Source organism: Erinaceus europaeus, chromosome 12 (genome assembly GCF_950295315.1).
Source record: "Erinaceus europaeus chromosome 12, mEriEur2.1, whole genome shotgun sequence".
Taxonomy (NCBI): domain Eukaryota; kingdom Metazoa; phylum Chordata; class Mammalia; order Eulipotyphla; family Erinaceidae; genus Erinaceus; species Erinaceus europaeus.
In genome coordinates this window covers 51011301-51034299 of record NC_080173.1, presented here as the reverse complement: position 1 = coordinate 51034299, position 22999 = coordinate 51011301, and the positions used below count along the sequence as shown (strand labels likewise).

The window sequence follows — 22999 nt, the reverse complement described above, 5'->3', positions numbered from 1 at the left end:
GCCCTACCAGGAACTTTTAAAAAATCCACTGTTCCTGGCAGCTATATTTTTCCCATTGTTATTAGATAGGACAGAGAGAAACTGAGGAGCGAAAGACACGTGAAGACCTGCTTCACCCCTTGTTTAGTGGTCCCCTTCAAGTGGGGAGCCCGAACTGGATTCCTTGAGCTTCACACTGTGTGCCAATCTGCACTATTGCCTGGCTCCCACTGTTTGTTACTGGAAGTTCCTGGGGGAGTCGGTGGTAGTGCAGTGGGTGCTAAGGGCAAGGACTGGCATAAGGATCCCTGTTTGAGGCCCCTGCTCCCCACTTGCAGGGGAGTTGCTTCACAGGTGAAGCAGGTCAGCAGGTATCTTTCCCCCTTCTCTCTCCATTTCTCTCTGTCCTATCCAACAATGACATCAACAATAACTACAACAATAAAACAAGTGAAGTATTTTTTTAAAAAAAGTTCCTGGTAGGGCGGGGATATGATAGCATGATTATGTAGACTTTCATGCCTGAGGCTCCCAAGTCCCAGGTTCAATCCTCTGCAATGATAGCTGAGCTGTTCCTGAATCTGGGTTCCTAGTGGTGGCCACCTGGTTGAGCTGGTGTTACAATGCTCAAGGACCCAGATTTGAACCCCCACCTGCAGGGGGAAAAGCATTGCTGCAGGTGTTGCTCCCTCAATTTCTGTATCTAGCAAATAAATATTAACTTCCATACTCTCAGAACAGCATGAGGTCAAGGAAGAATGACACAGAAGTGAAGAGAAAGGCTAAGTAGATAGCGTAACAGTTATATAGGTTTTCATAACCAGGGCTCTACTTTTAAAACTTTAAAATTTTCCCTTTTGTTGCCCGTATTTTTTATTGTTGTAGTTATTGTTAGATAATAGGACAGAGAGAAATGGAAAGGAGGGAGAAGACAGACACCTGCTTCACCACTTGTGAAGCAAATCTCCTGCAGGTGAGGAGCCAGGGGCTTGAACCGGGATCCTTACGCTGTTCCTTACGCTTTCCACCACCTGTGCTTAACCTGTTGCACTACACGACTCCCAGGGCTACATTAACCCAGATCTGTGCAGTGGTTAAAATAATAATAAAGGAAAGCAAGCCATATGGGAACAAGTAAGTTTTTATTTTTTACAAATACACGGAAGGATCATGCAATACTGCCAGCATTGGATGCAATCCTGGGCCATAAGTCTGCACACTCCTTTGCAACTGGTCCTGTGATGGCAGAACCTGAATAGGTAGAAAGACATTTTTATGAGAACTGCACACACGTAGAAAGAATCCTGTTCCAGTCTGTAATGCTAGGGATAGAACCCAGGGTCATGCAGAAGTCCTGCTAACCTATCTCCCCAGACACTGCCTGCACTCCTAGAGTTAATGTTCCTGTAGCTTAGAAGTTGGCACAGTGAATAGATAGTGAGGTGTTCAAGTTTGATACCCAGCATAGTACATGCCAATGATGCTAAGTGTTTCTCTCTCATCAGGATTTTAAAAGATGAGGAGATAATGGTTATACAGATGCTTAAGTTTTCTTGTGTATTAGCAATCCCCTAAATAATGATAGGAGGAGTCAGGCGGTAGGCGCAATGGATTAAGTACAAGTGGTACTAAGTGCAAGGACCTGAGTAAGGATCCTGGTTCGAGCCCTCCCCCCCGCCCGCTCCCCACTTGCAGGGGAGTTGCTTCACAAGGCAGCGAAATAGGTCTGCAGGTGTCTTTCTCTCCCTGCCTTCCCCTCTTCTCTCCATTTCTCGCTGTCCTATCCAAGGCTGATGACATCAATAACAATAATTACAACAATAAAAAAGGGTAACAAGAGGGAATAAACAATTATTAAAAGACTAATTCTTACCTTTCATTTCCCCTTTATTGTTTACAATGACCCCCGCATTGTCTTCAAAATATAGAAATACACCATCTTTTCTCCGGTATGACTTTCGTTGTCGAATTACCACCGCTGGATGTACTTAGAAAGAAAAAAACAGCAATTGTTAGTATGCTAAGTTATAGCATACACAAGAGAAAGTCATCTATGTATTTTATATCCCCAATATACTTTTAGATCCCGGTTGGAAACCTCAGCTCCCCACCTGCAAGGGGGTGGCTTCAGAAGTGAAGCTGGGGGTGGGGGTAGATAGCAGCATAATGATTATGCAAAGAGACTCTCATGCCTGAGGCTCTGAAGTCTCAGGTTCAGTCCCTGCACCCCCATAAGCCAGAGCTGTGCAGTTCTTCAGTATTTCTGTGTCTTTCTCTCAAAAACAAAATACTTTAAGAATGGCTGCCATGAGTTGTGGATTTGTAGTGCAGGTACCAACCATGGTCCCCAGTGATAACCCTGGAGGTTCATAACAATACTATATAGTCTTTTTATTTACTTATTTTTACCACAGCACTGTTCAGCATCTGGCTAATAGGTTTGGAATTGAACCTGGGACTTTGGAGCCTCTAGCATGTGTTTCTTTGTATAACCATTATGCTATGTACCCTCCATCCCTAGTGATTTTCTAAATGGAATAACAGTGCAAGCTATCAACAATCCCTATTCCTTTGCCTACATTTATGTGCAAGCATAAATATATTTTGTTGAGTGGATAATCAGTAGAGCTTGCAGGAAACTCGCTAAGGATTCTTTATACCTTTCCTCACTTCAAATATAAGCATTTTTATACCACAGAATGAGGATGTCCACCCATCAGTCTGTCATTCCTATTATGTAGCATTTCACCTCTGTATGCCAAAACATCCAAGACAATAATATGCTTTTGTTTTACAAGTGGCCAGAGCACCATCTAGTTACAGGCAATCTAACCAAGGTGATCATACAGACTTTTAACTCCATGACCAGTGTTCTTTTTTATTTTTTATTATTGGATAGAAATAGATATTGAGGGGAAAGGGAGATAGGAGAGACAGACACACCTGCAGCTGTGCCTCACCAGCTGTGAAGCTTACCACTGCAGGTGGAGGCCAGGGACTTGAACCCACTTCCTTGTGAACTGCAATGTGAACCCATAACCCGCTGCGCCACCACCTGGCCCCTCATGACCAGTATTCTTTTTTAAAAAATATTTAGGGAGTCGGGCTGTAGCGCAGCGGGTTAAGCGCAGGTGGCGCAAAGCACAAGGACCGGCATAAGGATCCCGGTTCAAACCCCGGCTCCCCACCTGCAGGGGAGTCGCTTCACAGGCGGTGAAGCAGGTCTGCAGGTGTCTATCTTTCTCTCCCCTTCTCTGTCTTCCCCTCCTCTCTCCATTTCTCTCTGTCCTATCCAACAACGACAACAATAATAACTACAATAATAAAACAACTAGGGCAACAAAAGGGAATAAATAAATATAATCAAAAATATATATTTAATATTTATTTATTCCCTTTTGTTGCCCTAGTTGTTTTATTATTGTAGTTATTATTGTTGTCGTTGTTGGATAGGACAGAGAGAAATGGAGAGAGGAGGGGAAGACAGAGAAGGGGAGAGAAAGATAGACACCTACAGACCTGCTTCACCGCCTGTGAAGCGATGCCCCTGTAGGTGGGGAGCCAGGGGCTTGAACCGGAATCCTTAGCCAGTCCTTGCGCTTTGCGCCACGTGCACTTAACCCGCTGATCTACAGCCTGACTCCCGACCAGTATTCTTAATCATAAATCAACTTAGATCTCGCAGGTTTGTCATCAGGGCTGTTACTGGGGATAGGTGCAGGTACTACAAATCCACCATTCCCAGTGACCATTTTTTTTTAATCAGTTTTCTATTTTATTAGATGGAGAGAAAATCGAACATGGTCCTTGTGCTTGGTTAAGTATGCACTAATTGGAGTGTGCCACTGCCCACCCTCATAGGTCTTTCTAGCTGTACAGTACACACACTGTCTAAACACTTGGTTGTTGGGGAAAGCCATGAAGCAGTTTTGCATAGAAAAACAATCATACTGGCTTTGGCAGCACATATACTAAAACTGGAATGAGAGAGATTAGCATGGCTCCTGTGCAAGAATGACACACAAATTCCCGGTGTCCCATATCTCGTCTCCCAGCACTGCAGGCTAACAGCTTCTCCCTTTGTGCAACAGGCAGTCCAAGACTTGAGGTGAAGCCAATTCCAAAAGTAGGAGCTAGAGTTGTGTGTGGATTGTGCTGCTTCCTTTGCTAAATTCCTTGTTGAGGATAAATTTAACAGGAGTAGACTGTTACATCAAGGCCAAATTTAATGGTTCAGTCTGGGACGTGGCTCAGTGAGTGGTTAAGGCATTGGATTCTCAAGTATGAGTTCATGAGTTCAATGCCAGGCAGGCATGTATCAGTGATGTCAGGTCCTCCCCCTTTTCATTAAAAATAATAATGCTCCCCACCTATGGGGGGGGGATCGCTTCACAAGCGTTGAGGCAGATCTTTTTCTTCTACTCCATTTCATACTGTACTGTCAAACAAAGTAACAATACCAACAACTGCAAAGATAAAACAGTAGCAACAAAAAGGAAAAAATAGCCTCCAGGAGAAGTGGATTTGCTGAGCCACAGTGAGAATCCTGGAGGCAATAAACAATAAAAAGTGGGGGAGAGACACGTTAAAGACTTTTATGCCAGGTTCAATCCCATGCAACACCATATGCCAAGACTTGTGCAGTACTCTGGTTAAAAGAATCATTGACAAACAGTTACAGGACTTGTTACAACACTTGATTGGGGCGGGGGCTTAAATCTTGGCTAATGCTGAGACCTTGAGCTCTCTAATTTGCAGCAGACTTTCACAGAAATAAGGATGATATAGTAACACTCAGGACCAGACAACTTGTGTCTATGTATGCAGGAGTGGTCTCTTCTGTCACAATAATACAGCTGTTTGCTCTGCCCTTGATGTCACCCCCTAGTTTATCAGCCAAATGCTCTAGCAGCAAAATGGCTGCTTATCTTGACCATGTTAATATAAAACAGCTTTTTGTGTGGGCAGGTGGACAGAATAGAGGTGATGCAGGAGGCATCTTTCATGCCTGAGGCTCTCAAGACCCAAGTCCAGTCCCCTGCACTATGCTAAGCCAGAGCTGAGCACTGCTCTAGTTTCTGTGTATCTCATTAAATACCGACACATCGCTTAACCCCAATTCCTGAGCTGTCCTTGAGTCAACTACCATTTACACAGCCACTATTCCTCAAGTCCTGCTTTTTGATACTCCTATCAAAAAGCGGATTATCTCTACTCACCCTTCTTTCTGAGCTCTGGTTTGCCTTTTTTGACTGTGGCCATCACCATGTCACCCACACCAGCAGCAGGAAGCCTGTTCAGTCGTCCTTTGATACCCTTCACGGAGATGATATATAAATTTTTGGCTCCTACAAAAGGATGCAAACGAATTTCACCTTGAAGGGATATTAGGTCTACACCTGGTCAACACTCACCAAGTCTCCCCACCCATTCACAAACCCAAACAGTTGCCAAATGGGGCGTAATCTGTCACAACCACCGATTGAAGCAAACAACACGACATGCTGTCGCCTCACCCAAAAGTGGTGTCTTTACTCTTCCCTTTCTTGACGGCTCAATGGGTCACTAGCAGAGGCCCAGCGAGTGCTTTTAAAAGGGGTCGAGTGGGCAGGTGGATGAAGGGTGCAGCCCAGTCTCACCTGTGTTGTCAGCACAGTTGATCACGGCGCCGACCGGAAGCCCCAAGGAAATGCGGAATTTGGCCCCAGAGGACCCACCACGTCCTGGAGGGAGGAAAACAGAACAAGTGACCGTGCAGCCTTGGTCGGGAGTGCTTTTCACGCTTAACCAACGACCTTATCCCTACATGTTTCGGCAAACTATAGCATACATGACACATCCATTTTGTAGCACTTTACTTACCCCTTTCCCATGAGCTACATAATTCTTAAGGCAAAAACCCCTTTCTTATTATTCATACCCCTACACTGCGCTTAAAGTGCCTAGACGACTGCGCCTCGTAGCTCTTCCTGCAAGGCGGATGGTGCTCTAGTCGCCGTTTGGCGCTTAACTTTAAACGTATCCCTGAGGCTGCGGAGAGGTCGCGCAGTTCGCTCTAGAACCATGTCCGCCTGCCGCCCTCTCAATTTCCCAAGCTAGGTTCCCCAACTCCCCCGCGCCACTATTGGGTGTTTTTCTGGAACTCTTGCGATAGCCCCGCTCTCCATCTCTAGACCAGAGAAAGCAAAGAACCCCAGAGGCTCAAGGCCACTGTTGCTGGAGGGACCAGGAATTAACAGGCGGCAGATGGCTAAGGATTTCCCCCAGAGTCAAAAACTCACCTCGCTTCGACATCTTGAATGCCGGAAAGAGACAGAAAGGAAGCAGGTACAAAGGATACTGGGATATGAGCTTTGATGCTCCGCCTACTTCTACCGTGACGCAAAACTTGCGCGACCCGCTTCTTTAGAGCGCCACCCTATTACGTAATAATTCCAGGCCATTGATGAGTTTAAAATTAAACGAGTTTAAGACTTGGGAAAATCTAAGCGGCCCATGTTTGCTGCTATAGAAGTTTTCGTATGTAGTAGAGGGACATAGAAGCTGTTTAACTTAGCGCCCCCTTCTGAGCACTCAGTATCTGCCAGGAACGTCTAAACATTAGCGTCTTAAGGACTTACTAAACCGGGTGCATCTGGGTGACAAGTCTAGCAGGTGGAGACTTGTCTCAAGTGGCCTCCCCCAGGGCTCTGTTCTGGCTCCTACGCTATTTAATATTTACATCAATGACCTTCCAGAAACTTCTTCAAGGAAGTTTATCTATGCCGATGCTGTGCAACTCAGGCATCCAAATTCGACATCCTCGAGGAAACACTCACGAAAGACATGTCTCTGATATCTGATTACTGTAAAAAAATGGCGACTAATCCCTAGCACTGCAAAAATGGTATCATCTGTTTTCCATCTACACCATGCCTCGGCCTCGCGTGAGCTTAATGTGCAGCTTGACGATACGAGAATCCAGCATGAAGCCCAGCCAGTCTATCTTGGCATTACTCTCGATCGCACCCTGTCATTTCACAAACATCTCATAAAAACTGCAGCAAAGGTGGGCACGAGGAATAACATCATTGCAAGACTGGCCAGTTCCTCATGGGGTGCGAGCGCTTCCACACTACGATCATCATCTCTGGCATTATGCTATTCCACTGCAGAATACTGTGCCCCAGTATGGTTCCGTAGCCCCCATGTCCACTTGGTCGATTCCAAATTATATTCCTCCATGAGGATAATTTCTGGAACCATCCGTTCCACCCCGGTTCCATGGCTGCCAGTTCTTAGCAACATCGCCCCGCCAGATATTCATCAGGATGCGGCATCATCTAAGTTCATTTCCCACGTCTACGCTCGACTGGACCTGCCAATATACGCGGATATCTTCGCCCACCCTGTCCAACGCTTGACGTCTCGTCACCCAATCTGGTCCCCTACGCCTACACTGAACTTCTCTGTTCCAGACTCTTGGAAACAGAGTTGGCATAGTCAGCTGAGGTAAAGAACAAACACCTCATCACAGACCCCTGCAAGCGTCAACCCGGCTTTGACCTGGCACGTTATGATTGGGCCCTCCTCAATCGCTATCGAAAAGGCCATGGCTGGTGCGCCGCTATGTTCCATCGCTGGGGAGCCAGAGATGACCCGAACTGCCCCTGCGGCTCCAGACAGACTATGACCCACCTAGTCAACGACTGCCACCTCTCCAGATTCAAAGGAGGTCTTGAAACTTTACATCAGGCTCAACCTGACGCTGTTGACTGGCTACAGAAGAAGGGCAAACGCTAGAAGAAGAAGACTAAACCGGGCCCAGGAGTCGAGCGGTTGCGCAGTGGGTTAAGTGCAGGTGGCACAAAGCACAAGGACCAGAGTAAGGACCCCGGTTCTACCCCTCGGCTCCCCACCTGAAGTGGAGTCGCTTCACAGGTGGTGAAGCAGGTCTGCAAGTGCCTTGTCTTTCTCTCCCCCTCTCTGTCTTCCCCTCCCCTCTCCACTTCTCTCTGTCCTATCCAACAATGACATCAATAAAAACTACAACAATAAAACAAGGTTGGGCAGAGGGTAGATAGCATAATGGTTATGCAAGCAGACTCTCATGCCTGAGGCTCCAAAGTCCCAGGTTCAATCCCCGGCACCACCATAAGCCAGAACTGAACAGTGCTCTGGTTAAAAACAACAACAACAAGGTCAACAAAAGGGAATATGAACAAATAAATAAATATTAAAATCGGCCCACGAGGAACACAGGACAGCATGGGGGGGGCGAAGGAGAGCGAACTCGAGGATGCGATGCAGCTCGGCAGCATCATTGTGGCGTCACTGGTCACTCCATCTGCGTGCTTGGAACTATGCCCTTGTTTATTTTCAAAATACAAGGACACACCTCAACCTTATCTTACTAGGCCTCAGCATTTCACAGCAAGACCATTCCCACCTTCTTGACATTATTTACCAGCGGTTTTCAAGAAACCAAAAAGAGGGTGGAGGTGATAGCATGGTGGCTAGGTAAAGAGACTTTCAAACCTGAGGCTACGAAATCCCAGGTTCAGTTCCTTGCACCAACAAAAGACGGAGATGAGCAATGCTCTGTTATAAAGTAATCAAGATGCTGAGGAAAACAAAAGATGCTATTTATGAAAGCTTGCTAAATGCCAGTTCCAGTGTCAAACATTTTACAGGAATGTGCTTCTTGGGTCCTCCCCACCCTGTGATAGAGGTAATTTTCTCAGATAGGAGAACAACAAGTCTCATGTTAAAGATCACATCAATCAAAAAAAAAAAAAATCATACCAATCATGAAAAGCAGATCAAAAGCAGGCGTGGAAAGCAATTACAAGATTGAATGATCCCAAAGGACAAGCTCTTAGTCACTATTCTATAATGCTGCTTTTTTTTCTTTCCTCATTGCATTTCCCTTTATAAACACCTCCACTCAAACTTCAATTACTGCTGAATTACTCTTCAATAATGGTTCCAGCCTGAACATTTCTGCTTAACTCTATTATGTGGAACTGGTACTTGGGACACAAAATGTCCCAAGTAAATTATAGTGTTCAAATTATAAATTCAACATGTCCAAAATAAATTATAATGTTCTTAGAAAATATACTCTTCTGTGGTCCGGGAGGTGGCACAGTGGATCCAGCATCGGACTATCAAACATGAGGTCCTGAGTTCAATCCCTGGCAGCACATGTACCAGAGTGATGTCTGGTTCTTTCTCACTCTCCTCCTATCTTTCTCATTAAAAAAAATAAAAGCTTTATGAGTGGCTGAGCAAGTTGTGGTATATATACACAATGGAATACTACTCAGCTGTAAAAAATGGTGACTTCACCGTTTTCAGCCGATCTTGGATGGACCTTGAAAAAATCATGTTGAGTGAAATAAGTCAGAAACAGAAGGATGAATATGGGATGATCTCACTCTCAGGCCAAAGTTGAAAAACAAGATTAGAAAAGAAAACACAAGTCGAACCTGAAATGGAATTGGCGTATTGCACCAAAGTAAAGGACTCTGGGGTGGGTGGGTGGGTGGGGAGAATACAGGTCCATGAAAGATGATGAATGACATAGTGGGGGTTGTATTGTTAAATGGGAAACTGGGGGATGTTATTCATGTACAAACTATTGTATTTACTGTTGAATGTAAAGCATTAATTCCCCAATAAAGAAATAAATTATTTAAAAATAAATAAATAAAAGCTTTTTTTTAAAAAAAGGTGGGAGTATAGCATAATGGTTATGCAAAGACACTTTCATGCCTGAGGCTCTCAAGTCTAGGGTTCAATCCCCCACACCGCCATAAATCAGAGCTGAGCAGTGCTCTGGTAAAAAAAAAGAAAAGAAAATATACTCTTCTGCCTATATCAGTTTCCTTGGTTGATGCAACCATGAGTGTCTGGTAATAAAATAATAAAGATGCTGAGAACAACAGAAGTTGCTATTTATGAAGGCTTGCTAAATGCCAGTCCCAGAGTCAAAACAGTTTGCAGGAATGTGTTTCCTTGGGTCCTTGGGTGATTGACTTTTAAAACTCTGGAAAAACAAGAACACAATTGATTCACCTCTTCCTCCAGGCTCCCAGGTTTAATTATCAAGTTCTACTGATTTGCCTCTACTTGCTAAAATTTTCAGTTTATGTGTCCAGAAGTCTGTATAGCTATTGTAACTTGCTAAAATTTTCAGTTTATGTGTCCAGAAGTCTGCCCATAGTGTATAGCTATTGTAACAGACTCTTAATAAATGTTCTGACCATAAACTTCCATTGCTTAAAAAAAAAAAAAAAAAGGAGTCAGGTGGTAGTGGAAGTATTTGAGGCCCTGGCTCCCCACCTGAGGGGAGTCGTTTCACAGGCTGTGAAGCAGGTCTACTTTCTCTCCCCCTCTCTGTCTTCCCCTCCTTTCTACATTTCTTTCTGTCCTATACAACAACGATGACATCAATAACAATAATAACTACAATAACAATGAAAAAAAAGGGCAATAAAAGGGGGAGAAAAAGTGGTCCAGGAGGTGGCGCAGTGGATAAAGCTTTGGATTCTCAACCAGGAGATCCTTGTTCAAGTCCTGGCAGCACATTACCAGAGTGATTTCTGCTTCTTTCTCTCTCTCCACCTATATTTCTCATGAATAAGTAAATTATTTAAAAGAAAAAAAGGCACAAAGAACATTCATTTAGAAAAATGGTCTTCTCAGTTACCCCAGGAAAAAAAAAAAAAAAAAAGAAAAGAAAAAAAGGGGGGGTTGGGGGTCCGATAGTAGCGCCTCGGGTTAAGCGGAAACTCAAGGACCGGTGCAAGGATCCCGGTTCCAGCCTATGGCTCCCCACCCACAGGGGACTTCACCGATTGTGAAGCAGGTCTGTAGGTGTCTATCTTTCTCTCCCCTTCTCTGTCTTTCCTTCCTCTCTCCATTTCTCTCTGTCTTACCTGACAACGGCAACATCAATAACAACAATAACAACTACAACAAAAATGTAAAAAAAAAAAAAAAAAAAAAACAAGGGCAACAAAAGGGAGAAAAAAAAAGGTCCTTTGGTGCGTAAAGAATGAAGTTTAGGGTGGGGGTTGATAGCATAACAGTTATGCGAACTGACTCTCATGCCTGAGGCTCCAAAGTCCCAGGTTTAGTTCCTTTGCACTACCATAGGCCAAAGCTGAGTAGTGTTCTGGTAAAGAAAGAAAGAAAGAAAGAAAGAGAGAGAGAGAGAGAAAGAAAGAAAGAAAGAAAGAAAAAGGGCAAAAGAAAACATGAACAGTGAAGCCCCAGTGAAGCCCCAGCGATGATGTTAACAGTAACAAAGAAGAGTCAGCAAACTAGCTCACTTGGATAATGTACTGTTTTGTTTGCCAATGTGCGGAATACAAGTTTGTAGAGTTTGCATTGTGACATCAAAACTTCATTTTCAGAAGCCTGTCACAGAATGGACAAGAATAGGTTATTAGGAGCTCATTTCTAGGGTTGTAAGGATTAAAAGTCACTCTTACCATTTTTAGCGTGGTAAGAATTAAAATACTATGCAGTAGGGGGCACCCGGACTTGAACCGGGGACCTCTTGATCTGCAGTCAAATGCTCTACCACTGAGCTATACCCCCTCTCGTGGAGGAGCTGAGGAAAGAGAGCAATCTTATTGTAGTATTTACTGACCAAACATTGTCAAGTCACTATCAATAGTTTCACATTTCTAATCAAATGTTTCAGTTTTCATACTTCATCTTTTTTCTTCAGTCTCATCTGAAAAACATACTTCTTCCTTTGTGAAGAAAATCAAGGCGGAAGCTTTGAGAGTCTAGTGCCTTAGCCACTGCGCCCACCTCCAGGACCACAAGGGGGGGGCGGGGGGGCTTTGTAAGTGGTGAAGCAGGGCTGCAGGTGTCTCCCCCTCTCTATCACCCCCTTCCCTCTCGATTTCTGGCTGTTTCTATCCAATAAATAAATAAATAAAGAGAATATATTTTTTAATTTCCTTAGGGGAAAAAAAAAAGAAAAGGGGCCGGGTGGTGACGCACCTGGTTGAGAGCACGTATTACAATGCACAAGGACCCGAGTTCGAGCCCCTGGTCCCCAACTGCAGGGGGAAAGCTTTACAAGTGGTTAAGCAGGGATGCAGGTGTCTCTCTGTCTCTCTCCCTCTCAATCACCCCTCTCCCTCTTAATTTCTGGCTGTCTCTATCCAATAAATAAAGATAATTTAAAAAAGTAAAAGAAAAGAAAAGAAAATCAGAACTGATAACATACAATGGTATACTGTTAAGTGTCTAACAGCCAGCTCTGGTAGCCCTAGTGTGTACCACTTGCAATTACCATGTGCAAAAATACTACTATTTTCAAGTTGTCAAAATGAAGTGATTGACTTTTATTTTATTTTCCTTTCTTTTATTGTTATTATTTTTTAATTTGGATAGAGATAGAGAAATTTAAAGGGGGGAGAGAGAGAGAAACTGAGGCAGAAGACAGAAATTATGAAGGAGGGGGAGATAGAGGTGAGACAGACACCTGTAGCACTGTTTTACAGTGAATTTTGTGAAATTTCTTCTGTAGCCCTCCCCCCCCAGTTCCTGCTCACTGTAGTGTGTGCACTCAATCAGGTAATTGACTTTTTGGTACATGTGCTTCCGGGAATGGAACTCAGGAACTCATGGTCGAGAATCCAATGCTTTATCCACTGTGCCACCTCTCGGACCACGATAATTGACTTAAAAATTATTTATTTATTTATTTATTTATTCCCTTTTATTGTCCCTGTTGTTTAATTGTTGTAGTTATTATTGTTGTTGTTGTTACTGATGTCCTTGTTGTTGGATAGGACAGAGAGAAATGCAGGGAGGAGGAGCAGACAGAGAAGGAGAGAGAAAGATAGACACCTGCAGACGTACTGCACAGCGTGTGAAGGGGCTCCCGTGAACGGGGGGAGCAGGAGTCTTGAACCGGGATCCTTCCACAGATCCTTGCGCTTTGCTCCACATGCGTTTAACCTGCTTCGCAACCGGCCGACTCCCACGGTAATTGACTTTTAAAACTCTGGGAAGGGGGTCAGGCGGTAGTGCAGAGGGTTAAGCGCACATTGCATGAAGTTCAAGGACCAGCTTAAGGATCCCAGTTCTAGCCTCCGGCTCCCCACCTGCAGGGGGGTCACTTCACTGAAGGTGAAGTAGGTCTGCAGGTGTCTGTCTTTCTCTACCTCTGTCTTCCCCTCCTCTCTTGATTTCTCTCTGTACTATCCAACAACAGCAACAATAATAGCCACAACCATGATAAACAAGGGCAACAAAGGGGGGGGATAACCTCCAGGAGTAGTGGATTTGTAGTGTAGGCACCAAGCCCCAGCAATAACCCTGGAGGCAAAAAATAAAATAAAGTAAAAATACTCTGGGGTAGTCTGGGAGGTGGCACAGTGGTAAAGCTTTGGATTCTCAAAGCATGAGGTCCCGAGTTCGATCCCCGGAAGCACATGGGCCAGAGTGATGTCTGGTTCTTTCTCTCACTTCCTATCTTTCTCATAAATAAATAAAATCTTAAAAAAAAAAAAAAACTGGGAAAATGTGGCATAGTGGATAACATGATTGATTCTCAAGCATGAAGTCCCAAATACATCTCTCCTCCCTCCCCATCCCATTTCTCATTAATAAAATATTTTAAAATCCAGAAAATGTAGCCATTGACTTTGTTTTTTGCCACTGACTTTCATATGCCAATATTATCCAAATTCAGGACATTTTTGAATTTAATTTAAATTCTCTTTAATCAACCACCATATATTGACAACCCCTGAAATTGTATTTTTAGACCAGACTTCTCCCTGAATTCTAGACTTAACTGGCTTTCCAGGTCTATACCCAGAATATGCTTTATTATTATTTGCCTCCAGGGCTATTGCTGGGCTCGGTGCCTGCACCATGAATCCACTGCTCCTGAAGGCTATTTGTTTCCCTTTTGTTGCCCTTGTTGTTTAACATTGTTGTGGTTATTATTATTGTTGTTATTGATGTCATTGTTATTGGATAGGACAGAGAAATGGAGAGAAGAGGGGAAGACAGAGAAGGAGAGAAAGAGAGACACTTGCAGAACTGCTTGACCACTTGTGAGGCGACCCCCCCTGCAGGTGGGGAGCCAGGGCTCAAACTGGGATCCTTATTGCTGGTCCTTGTGCTTCGTGCATGTGCACTTAACCCACTGTGCTACAGCCCAACCCCGATGAAGTTTTTTTTTTTTTAAACATTTTATTTATGTATTAATAAGAAAGATAGGGAGAGAGAGAGGGGAAAAAAAGAACGAGACATCATTCTGGTACATGTGCTGCTGGGGTCTGAACTCTGGACCTCGTGCTTGAGAGTCCAATGTTTTATCCACTGTGCCACCTCTCAAACCACTCAAATAATATTTTGACCTCATATTAGAAAATAAAGTCTCAGTGGTCTGGGAGGTGGCGCAGTGGATAAAGCCTCAGACTCTCAAGCATGAGGTCCTGAGTTCAATCCCCGGCAGCACATGGACCAGGGTGATGCCTGGTTCTTTCTCTTTCCTCCTATGTTTCTCATTAATAAATAAAGAAACTCTTCAAAAAATATATATATAAAAAAAAGAAAGAAAATATCTCCCTAACACTTCCTCTCCACTATTCTAAGCTTTGGGTCCATGATTGCTCAACAATTTGTTTGGCTTTGTATGTTAACTCTCTTTTCAGTCACCAGGTTCCAGATGTCATCAGGATGCCAGTCATGCTTCTCTGGACTGAAGACCCCACCAATGTGTCCTGGAGCTCCGCTTCCCCAGAGACCCACCCTACTAGGGAAAGAGAGAGGCAGACTGGGAGTATGAACTAACCAGTCAACGCCCATGTTCAGCGGGGAAGCAATTACAGTAGCCAGACCTTTCACCTTCTACAACCCACAATGACCCTGGGTCCATGCTCCCAGAGGGATAGAGAATGGGAAAGCTACTGGGGAGGGGGTGGGATATGGAGATTGGGTGGTGGGAATTGTGTGGAGTTGTACCCCTCCTACCCTATGGTTTTGTTAATTTATCCTGTCTTAAATAAAAAAAAAGAAAAAAGAAAAAGAAAAAAAATAAAGTCTCAGAAGATACAGGATTGTATTTCATTATTTATTTATTTATTTATTTTTGAAAGGGCAACACAGAGCCCTGTAGACCTGCTGCCTAGCTTGTGAAGCAAGAAGTCGTGGCCAAAGCACAAGACTTGCATGTGTGAGGCCCCCGCACCACAATAAGCCAGAGCTGTGCAGTGCTCTGGTGTTTCTGTGTCTTTCTCTGTCTGCATCTCCCTCGAAAATAAAATAAATAAAATATTTAAAAAGAAAAGAAGAAGAAGAAGAAAAAAACCATCTGTGAAAGAGAGAGAAAAAAGGGGCCAGTTAAGCGCACATACTAAGAGCAAGAACCAGGACAAGGATCCAGGTTCAAACCCCAGCTTCCCACCCTCAGGACAGATGCTTCGCAGGTGGTAAAGCAGGTCTACAGGTATCTATCTTCTTTCTTCCTCTCTATCTCCCCCCACCCTCTCAATTTCTGTCACTATCAACAGGATAGAAAAAATAGTCCCCAGGAACTGTGGATTTGTAATGCCAGCACCAAGCCCTAGTGATAACTCTGGAGGAAGAAAAAAAAGGAGGGGGAGTCTGGGGGGGGGGGCGGCTCACCTGTTTGGGCACACATGTTACAATGTGCAAAGACCTAGGTTCGAGTTCCTGGTCCCCACCTGCAGGGGAAAGGTTTCCTAGTGGTGAAGCAGTGCTGCAGGCATCTCTGTGCTTCTCTATCTCTCCCTTCTCTCTTGATTTCTGGCTGTTTCTATCAAATAATAAAAAAAAAACAATTTAAAAAATTGAAGAAAAAGGGCAACAAAAGGGAATGAATAAATAAATATTTTTAAAAATTTGAAGAAAAAGAGAGACAAAGAGGAAAAAGAAAACAAACAAACAAAAACCCCAGAAACTCTAGCACACACATTACCAGATCTCAAAGGCAGAATGCTATGTTTGAGAATCTAGAGCTCCATCTGCTGGGTCCTGTCATTACATTAAGTGAACAATATCAGTGTTAATATTGCTGGGCTCGAACATGGATTGCACACGTGGTAAGGCAGCAGATTATCCAAATGAGCTATTTTGCCTGCCTTTGAATCTATTCTTGTCTCTATAACTCCCTCCCCATAGACAGTGATTAATTCAAACCCCTCTTCTCAAAAATTGTCCAAACGTCTAGCTTCTCATCCATTTGGAATGAAACGCAAGCTCTTTCACTTGGCCTGCAAGACTCATCACAATAGTGTTTATTTCTCTAGCTGTCTCCAGTCACTTTCCCTTGGTGGACCTTCCTTCCTTCAGTCACTCTGGTCCCTTGGTCTGTGCAGCAGCCGTTTTCTCTGCCTGCCATGACTGCCAAATATCTGTCTCCATGTCATTTAGGTTTTAACTCCAAAACCACTCCAGGTCTTCCCTGACTATATCCAGAAATAGCCTGGTAGTACTAGCTTCATGTGTGTGTGTGTATGTTTCAGCTTTAATAATTTTTTTTATATTTATTTATTTATCTTCCCTTTTGTTGCCCTTGTTTTTCATTACTGTTGTTATTGATGTTATCGTTGTTGGATAGGACAGAAAGAAATGGAGAGAGGAGGGGAAGACAGAGAGGGGGAGAGAAAGATAGACACCTGTAGGCCTGCTTCACCACCTGTGAAGTGACTCCCCTCCATGTGGGGAGCCAGGGCTAGAACCGGGATCCTTTGTCAGTCCATGAGCTTAACCCTCTGAGCTACCGCCCAACTCCCAGCTTTAATAATTTTGGGCATTCCCTTTCTTATTTGTTATGTATGTGTTTTTAGTTTGTCTGTAGAATGAGAACCTCTGTGTCTTTCTTTTCTTTTCTCTTTTCCCTTTCTTTCATTTGATAGGACAGGAAAAAAACGGAGAGGGTGAGATAGAGAGGGAGATAGAAAAAGAGCTTCACCGGGCAGGGGTAGATAGCATAATGGTTATGCAAAGAGACTTTCATGCCTGAGATTCCAAAGTCCCAAGTTCAATCCCCTGTACCACCATAAGCCAGAGCTGAGCAGTGCTCTGGTTAAAAAAAAAAAAAAAAAGGAGCTTCACCTCCAGGGCCTGCTTCACTTCCTGCAAAGTGGTGACATGTTCCCTCTGTGTCTTTCTATTGGAAGTGGTTTATAGGCAGATGGTGATGCATGGTAACTGAGAAGACTACTAGAGAAGATTTCTCAGTGAAATGTCTTTTAGTTGGTATTTGTATTCTTGTTAGAAAAGCCAATAGGAGATGGGGTAGATAGCTTAATGATTATGCAAAAGACTTTAATTTCTGATGCTCTGAAGTGTTAGGTTCAATCCCCTGCACCATCATAAACCAGGGTTGCATTGGATTGACCTTCTCGTGGTGCATCCTGTGAGTACCCATTCATTGGGGAAACTGACGATCCTTCCTAGCCGACTGAATCCACATGGATCCCAGTCACTTTCAAAGCCAGCAACAAGCAGCTCCTGACAGCTTTCAACCTGACGCTGTTGACTGGCTATGGAAGAAGGGCAAATGCTAGAAGAAGAATCATAAACCAGAGCTGAACTGTACTCTGGTCTTTCTGTGTATCTTTCTGTATCTTTCTCATTTAAAATCAAACAATAGTGCTCGCTTCGGCAGCACATATACTAAAATTGGAACGATACAGAGATTAGCATGGCCCCTGTGCAAGGATGACACGCAAATTCTTGAAGCGTTCCATATTTTTAGGTGCCCAGACTATTAAATGGGGAAAGCAGAGTCTCTTCAACAAATGGTGTTGGAAACAATGGGTTGAAACATGCAGAAGAATGAAACTGAATCACTGTATTTCACCAAATACAAAAGCAAATTCCAAGTGGATCAGGGACTTGGATGTTAGACCACAAACTATCAAATACTTAGAGGAAAATATTGGCAGAACTCTTTTCCACATAAATTTTAAAGACATTTTCAATGAAACGAATCCAATTACAAAGAAGACTAAGGCAATTATAAACCTATGGGACTACATCAAATTAAAAAGCTTCTTCACAGCAAAAGAAACCACTACCCAAACCAAAAAAACCCTCACAGAATGGGAGAAGATCTTTACATGCCATACATCAGATAAGAGTTTAATAACCAACATATATAAAGAGCTTGCCAGACTCAACAACAAGACAACAAATAACCCCATCCAAAAATGGGGGGAGGACATGGACTGAATATTCACCACAGAAGAGATCCAAAAGACAGAGAAACACATGAAAAAATGCTCCAAGTCTCTGATTGTCAAAGAAATGCAAATCAAGACAACAATGAGATATCACTTCACTCCTGTGAGAATGTAATACATCAGAAAAGGTAACAGCAGCAAATGCTGGAGAGGGTGTGGGGTCAAAGGAACCCTCCTGCACTGCTGGTGGGAATGTCAATTGGTCCAACCTCTGTGGAGAACAGTCTGGAGAAATCTCAGAAGGCTAGAAACAGACCTACCCTATGACCCTGCAATTCCTCTCCTGGGGATATATCCTAAGGAACCCAACACATCCATCCAAAAAGATATGTGTACACATATGTTCTTGGCAGCACAATTTGTAATAGCCAAAACCTGGAAGCAACCCAGGTGTCCAACAACAGATGAGTGGCTGAGCAAGTTGTGGTATATATACACAGTGGAATACTACTCAGCTGTGAAAAATGGCGACTTCACTGTTTTCAGCCCATCTTGAATGGACCTTGAAAAAATCATGTTGAGTGACATAAGTCAGAAACAGAAGGATGAATATGGGATGATCTCACTCTCAGGCCGAAGTTGAAAAACAAGATTAGAAAAGAAAACACAAGTAGAACCTGAAATGGAATTGGTGTATTGCACCAAGGTAAAAGACTCTGGGGTGGGTGGGTGGGGAGAATACAGGTCCATGAAAGATGATGAATGACATAGAGGGGGTTGTATTGTTAAATGGGAAACTGGGGAATGTTATGCATATACAAACTATTGTATTTACTGTTGAATGTAAAACATTAATTCCCCAATAAAGAAATAAATTAAAAAATAAAAAATAAAAAAATAAAAACAAACAATAGGTGGGGGTGGGGGTGGGGGTGCAGGTAGGGTGGGTTGGTCGCACAGTGAGTTAAGCGCACATGGTGCCAGTCGCAAGGACCATCATAAGGATCCCGGCTCCCCACCTGCAGGAGGGTCACTTCACAAGCAGTGAAGCTCTGCAGGTGTTTATCTTTCTCTCCGTCTCTCTGTTTTCCCTTCCTTTCTCAAGTTCTCTCTGTCATATCCAGCAATGATAAACAAGGGCTACAAAAGGAAAAAAAAAATACGGGGCCAGGTGGTGTTGCACCTGGTTGAGCTCACACGTTACAATGCGCAAGGACCTGGGTTAGAGCCCCCAGACCTCACCTGCAGGGGGAAAGCTTTGCAAATGATGAAGTAGTGCTGCAGGTGCCTCTCTGTTTCTCTCCCTCTCTATCTCCCTCTACCCTTTCAATTTCTGTGGGTCTCTACCCAATAAGTAAATAAAGACAACACAAACAAACAAATAAACAAACAAAAAACAATGGGAGGGGACTGGGTGGTGGCACAGTGGGTTAAGCACATGTGGTAAAGTGCAAGGACCAGAGTAAGGATCCTGGTTCGAGCCCCCTGCTCCCCACCTGCAGAGGAGTTGCTTCATTGGTGGTGAAACAGGTTTGCAGGTGTCTATTTTTCTCTCCCCGTCTGTCTTCCCCTCCGCTCTCGATTTCTCTCTATTCTATCCAACAACAAGGACAGCAATAACAACAACAGCAACAACAACAACAACAATAAAAACAACAATGGCAACAAAAGGGAAAAGATAGCCTCCAGGAGCAGTGGATTCCTAGTGCAGACACAGAGCCCCAGTGATAACCCTGGAGGCAAAAAACAAACAAACTATAGGGGGCTAGTGGGTGGCACACCTGGTTAAGCTCACACATTACAGTGTGCAAGGATGAGGTACATTACAGTGCTCAAGGACCCAGGTTCAAGCCCATGGTCCCCACGTGTAGGCGGGAAACTTAATGAGTGAAGTAGGGCTGCAGATGTCTCTTTCCCTTTCTGCCTCCCCTTCCCCTCTCAATTTCTTTTTGTCTCTGTCAAATAAATAAAATATTAAAAAAACAATAACAAGGAAAACAGACAATGGAAGAACAAAAGACTGTTCTTTCTTTACCTTGTTAGTTTAAGGAGATGGGTGGAATTATGAATACAGAATCTAACCTAGAAAAGGTAAATTCGTACTTGGGCCTACATACTTTCAAAATGCTATGGTCTTGGCTTGCCTTTTAGTTTTGCATCTCTCCATTAACAAATTCAGTAATCAGCTAGCAAGGGGAAAAATAAAACAGAACAAACAAACACAAAAAAACCTGGGCAATTGTCACATAAAAGGTGAAACAGAAGTAGAGTGAATTTACCGCACCCTCTCCAGTAGAGGGGGTATAGCTCAGTGGTAGAGCATTTGACTGCAGATCAAGAGGTCCCCGGTTCAAATCCGGGTGCCCCCTTGTTTACACTTATGTTTTCATGGAAACCATGAAAATAAGAATTAATGATGTCTGAATTTAAAAATCCTCTTCTGGAACTTTGTAAACCTGAAAACTCTGATTTAGCCAACAGACTTGCAGTCTGAACTTCCCTAGAAATCTCCTTGTCTTCCTTTGTTTCTAATTACCCCCTTTTCAAACGTTCCCCATACTGGAGAAGACCCTGGGTGGCACTGCTTTTACTCATATACTCCCACTCAGCCAAGACTTGCCTTCCTGGGAGTTGGGGCGGTAGTGCAGCAGGTTAAGCGCACTACCGTGTCGCGAAGCAAGGACGGGCGTTAAGGATCAGGCTGGAACCCCCGTCTCCCCACTTGCAGGGGAGTCGCTTCACAAGCGGTGAAGCAGGTCTACTACAGGTGTCTCTCTTTCTCTCCCCCTCTCTGCCCGTCCCTCCTCTCTCCGTTTCTCTCTGTCCTATTCAACAACAAACGACATCAACAACAACAACAACAATAACTACAACAATAAAACAAGGGCAACAAAAGGGAATAAATAAAAATAAAAAAAAAGAGTAGTCCTCCTGTACTCTTAATAGGTAAGAGAAAGTGTGACAATTTCTCTTTGCAAAAATTGTGAAGTATAGGGCAATATTATTTTGCTTAGTTTATGCTCTCACCAAGAAGACTAGGAAGATGAAGACTTTGGCCTGTCCAAGAAAGGGGTAAAAAGCTGGTTATGTCTTGGTTCTGGGTTTAGAGCTGAACACTAGCTTTACTCAGTCTCCAAGTCCAGACTTGCAATACATTTCAAGTATGGAAACGATGGGGGAAAATACTTTTGAGTATTCCCTCCGGGATCCAGAGGATGACAAACTAGATTCCGGGTTTAAAATATCACAGCTGCCCTCTGACCCAGGCAGCATGACTTTTTCTTGCTCCTTGATTTTTCCTTTTTTTGGGCAAAATCTTGTAGATGGAAGCATCCTTGCTCCCTTTCCACTTACCCTTTTCCTTTGGCCCAACAGTGATCCTCTTAGTCACTCAGTGAAGTGATAAATATCTGACCTCAACTTTGAATTTTTATTTATTTTATTTCTTAATATTTTATTTATTTATTCCCTTTTGTTGCCCTTGTTATTTTATTGTTGTAGTTATTATTGTTGTTGTTGTTGATGCCGTCGTTGTTGGATATGACAGAAAGAAATGGAGAGAGGAAGGAAAGGCACCTGCAGACCTGCTTCACTGCCTGTGAAGCGACTTGAACTGGGATCCTTCCACGGGTCCTTGAGCTTTGCGCCATGTGCTCTTAACCGTTTAACCCACTGCGCTACCACCCGACTCCCTAAATTTTTATTTTTTAATTATATTTATTTATTTATTAGAGAGAGCCAGAAATTGAGAGGGGGAGGGGTAGAGAGGGAGAGAGGCAGAAAGACACCTGCAACACTGCTTCACTGTTTACAAAGCTTCCCCTCTGCAGGTGGGCATTGGGGGCTTGAATCTGGGTCCTTGTGAATTGTAACATGTGCACTCAACCAGGTGTGCCAACACCCAGACCCTCTGGCTTCACCTTTGTTCATTAAGCTCCAGGGTCCCTGACCAACAGTACCAATAATATACTTGTTAGAAATGCAAATGTGGGGCGGAGGGTAGATAGCATAATGGTTATGCAAACAGACTCTCATGCCTGAGGCTCCAAAGTCCCAACTTCAGTTCCCTGCACCACCATAAACCAGAGCTGAGCAGTGCTCTGATAAAATAAATAAATAAATAAATAAAGACTCTGTGAACAGACTCTCATGCCCGAGGCTCCCGGGTTTAATTTCCTGCACTTCTACAAGGCAGAGTTGAGTAGTGCTTTGACAAAACAAACAAAAAAACCAAATTTGTGATGTGTGTCTCATCCCAGGCCTACAGAAATTAGGGGTGTTTTACCAAGTCTTCCAAGTAATCTTCATATAAGTTCAAGATTGGCAATCACTGCATTAGTGTATGTCTCTTCATCAGGCTATAACTTTATTATTTCTTTTCAATTAAAATGAGCTTTATGGTATGTACCTACGGTTTAAAATGCTTGAAGTGCTTTCACTCTGCTTGAGTCCAGAGCCATAGAGAAGGGTGAGCACAGGCTGGTAATTAAGGAAGTAGAAGCTGGAGAATGACCATGTGTTTCCCTCTCTTGAACCATCCCAAAGCCTTTAGAAACCAAAAGCTAACCTGTTCTCTGAACCCCGTGCATCGAATTGCCTGACTTCTAGGGCTGCCAAGGAGACAGACATTAATAGGAAAGCACTGCTTTTGTAACTGATTTTTCTGTTTCATTTGGAAGATGAGAAAGACTTAAGAATATGTTTTCCCCCTGTTTTCTTTCTTTCTTTTTTTTTTAACCAGATCACTGATCAGTTCTGGCTCATGGTGGTGCAGAAACCCTTTTTTATTTTATTTTTTAACCTAGGAGTTAAAAACGTAAGAGTTGTGCAGGAAAACATCACGA

At 43.5% G+C, this 22999-nt stretch overlaps 1 protein-coding gene and 4 non-coding genes across 5 annotated transcripts; 2 read left to right on the top strand and 3 right to left on the bottom strand.

The window, feature by feature from the left end:
* Positions 1-1102: 1102 nt before the first annotated feature.
* On the bottom strand, positions 1103-6303 carry RPL23 (ribosomal protein L23). The gene is made up of 5 exons (XM_007530927.2): positions 6261-6303; positions 5619-5702; positions 5199-5327; positions 1853-1966; positions 1103-1230 (listed from the first exon to the last, which is right to left on the bottom strand). Exons 1-5 carry the CDS (start codon positions 6271-6273, stop codon positions 1148-1150), a joined length of 423 nt encoding a protein of 140 aa, XP_007530989.1. The 5' UTR covers positions 6274-6303; the 3' UTR covers positions 1103-1147.
* LOC132542320 (small nucleolar RNA SNORA21) lies at positions 5444-5578 on the bottom strand. The gene has a single exon (XR_009553408.1). It is a non-coding gene; the product is annotated as a small nucleolar RNA SNORA21 (small nucleolar RNA).
* Positions 6304-11496: 5193 nt separating the features above from the next.
* Positions 11497-11568, bottom strand: TRNAC-GCA (transfer RNA cysteine (anticodon GCA)). The gene has a single exon. It is a non-coding gene; the product is annotated as a tRNA-Cys (tRNA).
* A 6054-nt stretch (positions 11569-17622) lies between these two features.
* Positions 17623-17726, top strand: LOC132542225 (U6 spliceosomal RNA). The gene has a single exon (XR_009553331.1). It is a non-coding gene; the product is annotated as a U6 spliceosomal RNA (small nuclear RNA).
* Positions 17727-20452: 2726 nt separating this feature from the next.
* Positions 20453-20524, top strand: TRNAC-GCA (transfer RNA cysteine (anticodon GCA)). The gene has a single exon. It is a non-coding gene; the product is annotated as a tRNA-Cys (tRNA).
* Positions 20525-22999: the final 2475 nt, after the last annotated feature.